This window comes from Elephas maximus, chromosome 11 (assembly GCF_024166365.1).
Source record: "Elephas maximus indicus isolate mEleMax1 chromosome 11, mEleMax1 primary haplotype, whole genome shotgun sequence".
In the NCBI taxonomy this organism is placed as follows: domain Eukaryota; kingdom Metazoa; phylum Chordata; class Mammalia; order Proboscidea; family Elephantidae; genus Elephas; species Elephas maximus.
The window spans coordinates 113264818-113275437 of NC_064829.1; the positions used below are offsets into that span (position 1 = coordinate 113264818).

Consider the following 10620-nt stretch of genomic DNA (forward strand, 5'->3'; position numbering starts at 1 on the left):
GGAGGGGTCCTCAAGGTCCCCAATAAAGGCAATGCCTCAACAAGAGTCCAGTGTTCTCCCAGGGGAGGAAGGGGAAGCCACAGCGACCGGGGTCACTCACTGATACCGTTCTGGAGGACTCTCTCTGCCCGGAAGTCACTTCCGTCATTATCTTGCCTGAGAGAAGTGGGGGGAGACTGACAAAGAACGGGAGACTCAGAGAGGGGACTGAAAGGGAGAGAGAGGAAGACTGAGGGGCAGAAGGAGGGAAGGCCAAGGAGGAGGGACAGGAAGCTTAATTTTCAGGGCCCCTCGCTTTCAGGTACACCTGTGTGTGCTACGAGTTGCTGGGGTTGTCGAGTATTTTTGTTGGGCAGGTTCCATCTTAAGAACATGAATGCATTTCTGGGAAATTGCCTAAAAGTTATCCTTAATGAAAGACACTTGGTTCTCCTCATCTCATCAAATTTGCTGGGTGTCCTTTTCTCATTTTAAATATTCACTTTCATACCTAAGAACTGCCACACTGTATAAACGTTAGAGCCCATACAATTGGGGAGCACAAACGGATCTGCCCTCGCCTACTCCACCCTCCTCCTTGGCTCCCCAGCGCCTTCAGCGACCCAAATGTCTATAGTGAACTCCATTTCCCATCTGCCCCTTCGCTCGACGCCTACATTTCCCATCATGCTCGATGTCTCCCAGCTCTCCGGCTCCTTAGGACCCAACCCTCGTCTTACGTCACCGGACCCCGGTCCCCGCCCTTGCCCACCGCCTACGCCTCCAGTCCTCCGTGGTGGAGCGAGGCCTCCGAGAGATCGTGACGCCCACTGGCTGCTCCGTCACCGGAGGGGCGTGGCTACGGGAGCCGGGCGGACACGTTCCGTGCCGGGGCTGGGGCGGCGGCGGCTGTGGTGGCCAGGGATGCACCCGACAGGCCTGGCGGCGGCTGCGGGGACGGCCCGGCAGCGTAAGTGGCGTACGTGGCCGGCGGAGGAGATGGGGCGGTGGGGGCGTGTCGGGCCGCGGCGGCCGTTGGCGGGGTCGCTCGGGTCGGAGGTCACGAGGTCAGGAATTAGGCTCTTCTGGGTTTTTGTTGGTTGGGTGTGCCCAGCGCAGGGATGCCATGTCCGGGCAGGGGGCGCGTTAGGGTGGAGTCTTCAGAACGTTCCTTTAGAAGAGGGCCCCTTGGGGCAGGATGTTGGGGAGGCGCAGAGCAACGGGACTTTCATTCATTCGCAGTTGGCGACAAACCCTCCCTGGCTCCCCGCCCTTCCGTGGCTCCCCAGGGTCCCCCAGCTGTCGCCGCTCTCCTCAGTGCAGCCTCCACGGCCCCCAGTGCGCAGATATGGCTGTGTTTCGCCTCTTTTAAGATTTTTTTTACTGTACTCTTGACCTCCTCCTCTTCTGTCAATTCGTGTCTTTCCTGAAGTTTCTTTTCTTCTCCGTGAGTGTGCGTGCATTGCATCCGTCATATCTTGCCTCAGCTCCTTGGGCAGCTCCTGTGCTGGAATTTGGGGACCTCATAGGAGCCCTGGTGGCGCAGTGGTTAAGAGCTGGGCTGCTAACCAAAAGGTCGAGAGCTCGAATCCACCAGCCTCTCCTAGGAAACCCTATGGGGCAGTTCTTCTCTGTCCTATAGCGTCGCTATGAGTCGGTATGGACTGCACGGTAATGGTTTGTTTTTTTTTTTTTTTCTTTGGTGTAATAACCAAGGAGCCCTGGTGGGGCAGTGGTTTAGAGCTCAGCTGCTAACTGAAAGGTTGCTGCTAACCACCAGTCGCTCCCTGGGAGAAAGATGTGGCTTCCATAAAGATTACAGCCTTGGAAACCCTATGGGGCAGCCCTACTCTGTTTTACAGGGTCGCTATGAGTCAAAATTGCCTGGACGGCAGGGGTTTTTTTGTTCGTAGTAACCAGGATAGCCCTGGCCTTGTCTTACAGCTGACAGTTTAGTGGGAGGACAGATGCTGAACTAGGAAACAAACAGGTTGACAAGATAATTTGGGGAGTGATAATGGCTGCAAAGGGAACAACCTGGGATGTGACTGGGGCTCGAGGAGACCTCTCTGTTGACCATTAAAGTGTGATGTGCTCATCCTCCCTTCAACCATTAGTAAGAAGCCTGGCTGGCCCTGTGCCTGGTAGTGCTGGGGACATACCAGTTCCCCGACAGCTCTGTTCTTATTTTTATGGAGCTGCGAGTTCAGAGTGGAAAACAGATAGTGACAATCCAGAGTGATGAAGCGATGATGAGGGAAGCACAGGCAGAGGGATTGGGGCTGGAATGGGTGGAGGGATCAGGGCTGGGGTGGGGGAAGCCCAGGTGTTGAGGAAGCCTGGGTATCAAGGAAGCCCAGAGGAGGCACGCGACCCAGCTTGGGGGTGTCAGTAAAGCATTCTAGAAGAGGGTGTATATAATGATGAAGAATTAGCCAGGAGAAGGGCGTTCGTGGTGGGAGGGAAAGGCATTGGAAGCCTGTGCCAAGTAGACAAATGAATGTATATTTAGAAGTTGTGCTAAGTGCTCAGGAGAGGAAAACCAAAACCAAAACTATGGGACATTATGAGAGAGAACAAGGTGGGGCTGGTGCTTTGTATTGAGGAGCGAGGCAGGCAGTTGAGCTGAGCTCTGAGTGCTGTACTGGCGGGACCTAACGGAGGGACGTGTTCAAAGGTGATAGCACTGCATGTTCAGAGACCTTGTGGGGGCGAGGAGCTTGGCAGTATCAGGGCCCAAGAGGAGGCCAGTGTGGCTGGGGCGTGGTGAGCCCTGGGGGGAGTGGGAGGCGGGGTTTTGGCAGGGCTGGGTCATGCAGGGCCTAGTAGGCATTTGGATTTTATCCTCAGCGCAGTGGCACTGATCTTAGGCAGAAGGGTGACTTACGAAGATCACTCTGGCTGTCATTTGGAGAGAAGGCTGCTGGAGCTAAGAATGGACAGGGGGACCAGGTGGGAGGACATTTAAGTCAGACGCAACACGACACGGTGTGAGGGGAGGGTAACACTGAGGTAAAGCGGGCGAGAACTAGCCCACTGTGACTGACGGGATGGCAGACAGAAGGGGGATCGGGGGTTTGGACTCTGAGGTGAGGGCCCGGGGGGCAGCCAGAGGCAGTTGACCCAGGAGAGAAGCGGTACCCTACTCTGCATTCAGTGCCTGCAGCAGAGCCTAACGCACAGAGGTGCTCAATAAATGTCTCTCGGGCTCAGATAGGGAAGAGAAAAAACAGCTCCATGCAGTGTCATGAAGCCAAGAGCCAGAGAGCTGGAGGTTGGCATCTGGGGCAGTGGCATCACATGCCTCGGGGGGCTGAGCAGACGCGGATGGAACAGTGGCCTAGGCCTTAGCAGCACTGAGAGCTGTTTTAGAGGCGAGGTGAGAGCAGAAGCCAAAACTGCCGAGGCTTGACGGAGCGACTGGGTGTCCCTGGATAGCCCAAACAGTTCAGCGCTGGGCTGCTAACCAAAAGGTTGGTGGTTTGAATACACCCAGAGGTGCCTCGGAAGAAAGGCCTGGTGGTCTGCTTCCGAAAGGTCACAGCCCTAAAAACCCTATGGAGCGCGGTGTTACCCTGACACACACAGAGCTGCCGCGAGTCGGAATCGACTCAACGGCAACGGTTCTTTTTTATTCCTGAGGGGGTGAAAGGGAGGGAGGAAGGACTTGTTCACTGAAGCTTTCTGGAAGCTGGCCTTCTGGCCAGAAGTGGGAGAGGACAGGGAAGTGGGGCTTGGGGACGAGTGGGCAGGGTCCAGTACCGGGTGCTTTTGGATCGAGGAGGCCTGCGTCTTCTTAGACTGCAGACGTTTGAGTGGAAGAGTTGGGGCTGGTAACTGGTAATAGCCAGCATGGATGGAGCACTTCTTGTGCGCCAGGCCAGCGCTGTGCAGTTCATGACCATGATGTCACTTCGTCCCACGGCAGCCCTGCAGGGCAGTTAACTCCCTTCTACAAAGGAGAACACTGAGGTGCAGACAGAGAAAGCTACGCCCAGATCACTGGGTTCCTCTTCCCATCTCACTGTGAGTTTTCCACCCTGTGCCCTCTGCCCAGAATGGGGTCAGGCGCACAGGAGGACCTCAGCAAGTATTTTCTGCAGGAACATTGGTTATTGGCTAGGAACAGGGGCTCCAGAGTCTGAGTGCTGGGTTCAGATCCCACCCTGATTCAAATTCGATTCCTGCCTCAGGACCTCCGCACTGCTTCCATATACTTGCATGACCTGTTTTCTCATCCTGAGATCTTTACTCAAAAGAGACTTCATTCAGTAAGGCTTTCCTTGGTGACTGTAAAATCCAACTCCCAATGTGTTGTTAGGTGCCTTTGAGTCAGTTCCAACTCATAGCGACCCCACGTACAACAGAACAAGACGCTGCCAGGTCCCATGCCATCCCCACAGTCATTGCTATGCTTGAGCCCATTGTTGCAGCCACTGTGTCAATCCATCTTGTTGAGGGTCTTCTTTTTCGCTGACACTGCTCTACCAAGCATGATGTCTTTCTCCAGGAACTGGTCCCTCCTGATAACACGTCCAAAGTACCTGAGACGAAGTCTCGCCATCCTTGCTTTCGAGGAGCGCTCTGGCTGTACCTCTTCCGAGACAGATTTGTTCACTCTTCTGGCAGGCCATGGTATATTCAGTATTCTTCGCCAACACCACAATTCAAAGGCATCAATTCTTTGGTCTTTCTTATTCATTGTCCAGCTTTTTCATGTATATGAGGCAATTGAAAATACCATGGCTTGGGTCAGGAGCACCTTAGTCCTCAAAGTGACATCTGTGGGTTCCACTTAGTTCTCAAAGTGACATCTGTAGGTCCCAGTAAGTAGGGCTGTGCCAGCATCCTCATCGTTGCCATCATTGTCATCGTTGGTTTATCTGGATGGATGGATGGATGGCAGGGAGGCAGAACCCACACTTGATGGCCCATTTTTGTGTGCCAAGCCACAAGCTAGTGCCTCTTAATGACAGAAGCTACCTCTACTGCGCCAGGTGCGGGAGGGGGTACTCCGGCAGAAGGAATGAGCCTCCCACCTCTCTTCCTCTGCAGCCGCGAAGCGGAGGATCCCTGTGTCCCAGCCGGGCATGGCAGACCCCCACCAGCTTTTCGATGACACAAGTTCAGCCCAGAGTCGGGGCTATGGGGCCCCACGGGCACCCAGCAGCCTGGGCTACCCTGCAGCCTCCACTTCGCCCCAGGCGGCCTTCCTGGCCGATCCTGTGTCCAACATGGCCATGGCCTATGGGAGCAGCCTGGCCGCCCAGGGCAAGGAGCTGGTGGATAAGAACGTGAGTGGGCTGGGGCTGGAGGAAACGGGGGTGAAGCAGGAGGCCACAGAACCTCAGGCTCGATGTAGGAGAGAGAAAAGGGAAGAGGGGCTTGGGGCCCAGTGGGCAGGGCCCAGCGCTTGTGGCTTTTGGATTGAGGAGACCTGGGTACGCCCCCCCAGATCGACCGCTTCTTCCCCGTCAGCAAGCTCAAGTATTACTTCGCTGTGGACACGGTGTACGTGGGCAAAAAGCTGGGCCTCCTGGTCTTCCCTTACCTACACCAGGTCAGCACCACCTACTCCTGGTATGGGGGGGATCTGAAAGGGACACAGCCTTGGGGGACAGAGGCTGGGGCAAATGTGAGGGGCAAGGCGGGTAGATTTGTCCTGGGGGAGGAGCCCAGCTCTGGGGGTCCTGCCTGTCCCCCACTTTCCCTGCAGGACTGGGAGGTGCAGTACCAGCAGGACACACCAGTGGCCCCCCGCTTTGACATCAATGCTCCTGACCTCTACATTCCAGGTTTCACCCCATGCACCCCCCGCCCCAGTCCCTGGCACCCACCTCCTTCTGGGTGGGGAGGTCTGGACAGAGGTTTGGGTGCCTGGAGGCCCCAGGGTAGTGCTTTGTCCTCTGACCTGTGTCTGTGTGTCTGTCTGCCTCACACAGCTATGGCTTTCATCACCTACGTCCTGGTGGCTGGCCTTGCGCTAGGGACCCAGGACAGGTAAGAGGCCTGGAGCAGATGGAGTGGGTGAGTTTGGTGGGCAAGGAGTGGTCAGGAAGGCCTCTCGGTGGCCCTGTCTCAGAAATGCCCCATCATCCTCCCAGTGGGTGTTTCCCCTGCCTCTACCCTCTCTCTTCCCTCCCATGTGCAGCATGTCACCCCACTCTGTGCTGGGTGACCCACCAAATCAGCCCTTCCCCTTGGCCTCTGCCACCGGATTCATCTTGTCCGTTCTCTCCTAACTAGCTGCCCTGCCCCTCGCTCCCCTATGCCTTGCTCCAGTGGCAGCCAAGAAGGTCTTGTCTGTGGTGCCAGCCTGGCCTCATGCTGCCCTGCTTAGAAGCTGTCCACAGCCCCCATCCTGGTTCAAGCCCCAGTCCTTAGCCCAGCCCTGCCATCTGTGCAGCGCCCTCTGCCCTCCCCGTCTGCTCTGCTCTGGCCACCCTGGTCCTTCCACTTCTCCAGAGGGCCTGGCTCTGCTGCCCCAGGGCCTTTGCACACCCAGTTCCCTCTGCTCAGGAGTGTTCTCTTAGCTCCCCTACATCACCTGCTGAGCCCCTGCTCATTCACAGTGTCTCCTCTGTGATGTCACTCCTCAGGGAAGCCTTTCTGCTCCCTGAGACTAGGTCAGGCCTCCCACTTCTCACTCAGAGCCCCTGTCTACTTCCTTTGGGGCTCTGAAAATGTCATTAGAAGCAGTCAGTTAATTGTTGAGGCACTGGGGGTATATCAGGGACCAAGACAGACAAGGGCCTTCTGCCATGGTCAATGCCCTCATCCTTCAGGCCTCAGCTCTGGTGTCCCATCCTCTGGGAAGCCAACTCTGACCTTTCCCTGTACCCGCTAGACTGGGTCAGGTACCTCTCTGGGCTCCCATAGCCCCACTGAGGTTCCCCTACCCCAGTCTGACCCCTCTGCCCACAACTCCCCCATCCTAGCCCCCCCGCCTGTGCCTCCCCCCTCCCCGGCCTTGACCCCTCTGTCCCCATCTCCTCCATCCCGACTCCCTCTCCACCTCTCTGCCCGAGCCTCCGCTGCCTCCCATCCTGGTCCCGTCCCCACCACTCCACCTGCGCCTCCTGGGTCCCAGCCCAACCCTCCTGCCTGTGCAGCCCTATTCTGACCCTGATCACTCTGGGCTGTCAGTAGGGACAGGTCTGCCTTGCCCCTTGTACCAGGATTTTGGTGAGAAAAGGGCCCAGGCCGTGTTGGTCACTGCTGGGTCTCCAGCCCCACTTGGCACAGGGCTGGGCCCAGGAGTGTGCTCAAGGGCTCCTAGCCAGCCTATTGATAGTGTGAGTGCCGGCAGGTTCTCCCCAGACCTCCTTGGGCTGCAGGCAAGCTCGGCGTTGGCGTGGCTGGCATTGGAGGTGCTGGCCATCCTGCTCAGCCTGTACCTGGTCACCATCAACACTGACCTCACCACCATTGACCTGGTGGCCTTCTTGGGCTACAAATATGTTGGGTGAGTGCTCCCCATCCTCCCTGCCAGCCCCAGACCTAGGCCTGGTCCTCAGACCCTCTCCCCCACAGGATGATCAGCGGGGTCCTCACAGGCCTGCTCTTTGGGAAGATCGGCTACTACCTGGTGCTGGGCTGGTGCTGCACGTCCATCTTTGTGTTCATGGTGAGCTGGGGCTTGGGGGTGGGGTGAGGCTGAGGGCACAGGCCTTCTGGGCAGGGGAGATGTGGGAAGGCACCTGAGCTAAGGATTTCAGAGGGGCAGTTTAGACCAGAGCCTCACTGCCAAACTGGGGAGCCCCAGGGAGGGCTTTCTGCAAGAAGGGGTATCCCAGCTGGGACCTGAAGGAGAGAAAGAAGCCAGCTAGGGTGCAGAGGCTGGGGGTACCCAGCAAGTAGGGCCCCTCCCTCCTTACATAGCAAGTGTTCGGGCACAATTTCCAGTTGGATGAAGAAAGGCTCAGCACCCCTGCAGGGCATTCTCTGAGAGCCCTTCCCTCTGGTCCAGGTCCCAGCAGACCTGAGCCCGACCCCAGCTTTGCTGGATCCCAAGCAAATCACTTCCTGCCTTTAAGCTTCAGTTTCCGCTTTTGTAAAATGGGGATGATGGTAATTGCCCCTCAGAGTACTGGGAGGTTTCTGCATAAGCATACAGGAGAAATAGAGGGCAAAAACGGGTGGCCGGTGGGCCGAACCTGGCCCTCAGACAAACTGACTTAGATGTCAGCATTTAAAAGTTAAAAAAAAAAAAGTAGTACTTCTGGCTTGTCTTGGCAGTTGTCATCTGTCCAGCATATAAGCCGTTGCCGGCCAGGGGGCAGCAGTGAGACTCCTCACCCCCTTCAGGGAGAGTGTCCGCAGTGAGGTTCACCACCTCACTGGTTTGCCGGCCTTGACCTTGGCACCTTCATGGGCGGTTTCACTCACAGGGCCTGGCGAGGAGCAAGCCCGCACCTTCTGTCAGAGGATTTGGGCGAAACAGGCCTCGGAGGAGCCGGGACTTGTGCCCAGCTACCCCCTGGACAGATAAGGAAACTGAGGCCACAGAGGGGAGGACAGGGAAACTCGAGGCTGCAGAGGGGCAGGGACCGGACCCAGGCTGCCCGGTACTCACGGGCAGAGGCCGGAAGCAGGCCCAGGGCGCTAGCCCAGGCTGAGAGGGCTCCAGGGCTGACCGACGCCTTGACCTGTCTCCCCACCCCAAACCCAGATCCGGACCCTGCGTCTGAAGATCCTGGCTGAAGCGGCAGCGGAAGGAGTCCCGGTGCGCGGGGCGCGGAACCAGCTGCGCATGTACCTGACCATGGCGGTGGCCGCGGCGCAGCCTCTGCTCATGTACTGGCTCACCTTCCACCTGGTGCGGTGAGGGTGGCACCTCCCGCCTGGAACCTCCCCGCCGCACCCCTGGCGGCCACCGTGTGCCGCCGCGACTCATCTCCTGCCCGCGCGCGCGGGCGCCACCAGCCCAGGCCTCCCCGCGCTGCCGCCGGTTCTCCCCTTCCCCCTCCGTCCAGGTGCTGAGATCTCACTGCACAGGCCGCGGCCTGGAACGCGGCCGCTGTTATCGAAACAATAAACCCTATTGGGCCCTCGCGTGACCGCCTCTCCTTGGCCCTGCGCCTCCGGGGCGGGAGGCCGGCCTCCCCGCTGACAGCTGACCGGCAGGGGCCAGAGCCAGCCTGCGACGGAGCGGGGACAGGACGGGGCGGGGCGGGAACCGCGGACAGCACTGTCACCCGGAAGCAGGAGGACGGTTTAATGAGCCTGGGCCCAGGCCCAGTCAGTGAGGGGCCGCCTTCTTGCCCTTCTTCCCCTTCTTCTCCTTCTCCGCCTTCTTCACCTTGGGCTTCTTGGGCTTGCCTGGGGTGCTTTCCTGCTGCTGTGACCCAGTGGCATGGAGCTGCCACCCGAGACAGCAGGGAGAGAAAGAGACATGGGTCCTCCTGTGGAACGCCCAGGTTCCGGGCTGGATTTGGGCCGAGGCCGCCCGCCGCCCTAGCCCTGGGGCCGCGGAGCACGCGCTTGGGAGGGGGCGCCCCTTACCTTCGCTTCGTCGTCTGAATCGCTGGAGCTGCTGCTGCTGGAGTCAGAGGAGGAGCTGCCGTGGCGGTGCTGGTGGGAGGGCTGCAGTGAGGCTTGGGCGCCCCTGTCTCGGCCCCCAAGGCAGCCCCTGCCCCTCCGCCCCGCAGCATGCTGATCCTAACGCAGCTTACCCTGGGATTAGCCGCTGCTCCTGCCTCTGATGGGCTGTGCACTTGTGGGGGACATTGTTTGGGTTTCCCCCCCTGGCCTTCCCCCTCGGCTTTCTCGGAAGAGGACTCCAGGGCTGCAGGGAGAAGTTGGGTGGGTTGGTGCAGGTTGCAGGGAGCAGCCCTTGGTGGCAGCCCCTGTGCCTGAGTCTGGCCCCCTGCAGCTCAAGCCCCCTCCCTCCCCAGGAGCGCACCTGCTGACAGGTTGAACTCCATGGTGGGGAGAGAAGAGTGCAGAGGGCCAGGAGGGCCTGGGCAATGCCGGGACCTACCCGCCCCAGGAATTCTGAGGAGCTCCACCCCAGCCTTCGTTCCAAGTCCTGAGCTCTGACTCACCGCCCCTCCCCAGCACTGCCCAACTTTTCCTCTTTGGGGAAGAGAGGGAGAGTGGAGACTGCTTCCTCCTGGTGAGCTTTTGGCGGCCGAAGGGGCTCTGTAGTTTGGGTCCTCAAGGATGAAGTATGTGGGGAGCCGCAGATTTCTGGGGAGAGGGGCCAGAGCTGTCATCAGTTTCCCCCCCAAAAGTCAAATGCTTCTGAAGCAATGAGAGGAAGGGTCCAGCCCCCTGCCCTCCTGTGTGCGGTAGTAATAGTACTCGCAGTATGCTTACTGCCTGCCTGGTGCTGTTCCAGGGCTTCGTGTATATTAACTCACCGTAACGAACCCCCTCAGGCTTTGTAAGCAGCAGTGTCTGAAGGGATAAAGGGCATAGACTTGGAACCAGCCCACTGAGTTTGAAGCCCACCTGTATCACTTAGCTAGGTGGCCTTGAGGAAGTTGTTGTACCCCTCTGTGCCTCAGTTTCCTGATCTGTAAGATGGGATGATGACAGGTACCAAATGGGGCTGATGTGAGACTCACAGGGGTTCATTTCTTAGAACGGTGCCTGACACAGAATAAGTGCTTTCTAAAATAATTTAAAAAGTGATGA

General features: G+C 58.2%; 2 protein-coding genes across 3 annotated transcripts; one reads left to right on the plus strand and one right to left on the minus strand.

Annotated features, from left to right (window-relative positions):
• Positions 1-732: 732 nt before the first annotated feature.
• Positions 733-9254, plus strand: YIF1B (Yip1 interacting factor homolog B, membrane trafficking protein). 2 transcript variants are annotated; one of them, XM_049901192.1, is made up of 8 exons: positions 733-958; positions 5035-5273; positions 5435-5539; positions 5696-5774; positions 5922-5979; positions 7289-7444; positions 7513-7606; positions 8651-9254. In XM_049901192.1, the coding sequence occupies exons 1-8, from the start codon at positions 904-906 to the stop codon at positions 8804-8806; spliced, it is 942 nt and encodes a 313-aa protein (XP_049757149.1). In that variant the 5' UTR covers positions 733-903; the 3' UTR covers positions 8807-9254. The 2 variants fall into 2 exon arrangements, with proteins under 2 accessions (XP_049757149.1, XP_049757150.1); XM_049901193.1 differs by having other exon boundaries at positions 735-949.
• C11H19orf33 (chromosome 11 C19orf33 homolog) lies at positions 9029-9990 on the minus strand. Its single transcript, XM_049901194.1, has 4 exons — positions 9884-9990; positions 9654-9766; positions 9484-9552; positions 9029-9340 (listed from the first exon to the last, which is right to left on the minus strand). Exons 1-4 carry the CDS (start codon positions 9903-9905, stop codon positions 9221-9223), a joined length of 324 nt encoding a protein of 107 aa, XP_049757151.1. The 5' UTR covers positions 9906-9990; the 3' UTR covers positions 9029-9220.
• Positions 9991-10620: the final 630 nt, after the last annotated feature.

What these genes read in the sequence shown, in the direction of transcription:
- YIF1B (XM_049901192.1), top strand. Translation starts at nt 904, where the DNA reads ATGCACCCGACAGGCCTGGCGGCGGCTGCGGGGACGGCCCGGCAGCGT. An exon ending in TCTTCCCTTACCTACACCAG is followed by an intron (nt 5,540 to 5,695) that starts GTCAGCACCACC and finishes CTTTCCCTGCAG; the next exon opens with GACTGGGAGGTGCAGTACCA. An exon ending in GCGCTAGGGACCCAGGACAG is followed by an intron (nt 5,980 to 7,288) that starts GTAAGAGGCCTG and finishes GAGTGCCGGCAG; the next exon opens with GTTCTCCCCAGACCTCCTTG.
- C11H19orf33 (XM_049901194.1), bottom strand. Translation starts at nt 9,905, where the DNA reads ATGGAGTTCAACCTGTCAGCAG. An exon ending in GGAGTTCAACCTGTCAGCAG is followed by an intron (nt 9,767 to 9,883) that starts GTGCGCTCCTGG and finishes TTCTCCCTGCAG; the next exon opens with CCCTGGAGTCCTCTTCCGAG. An exon ending in ATTCAGACGACGAAGCGAAG is followed by an intron (nt 9,341 to 9,483) that starts GTAAGGGGCGCC and finishes CTCGGGTGGCAG; the next exon opens with CTCCATGCCACTGGGTCACA.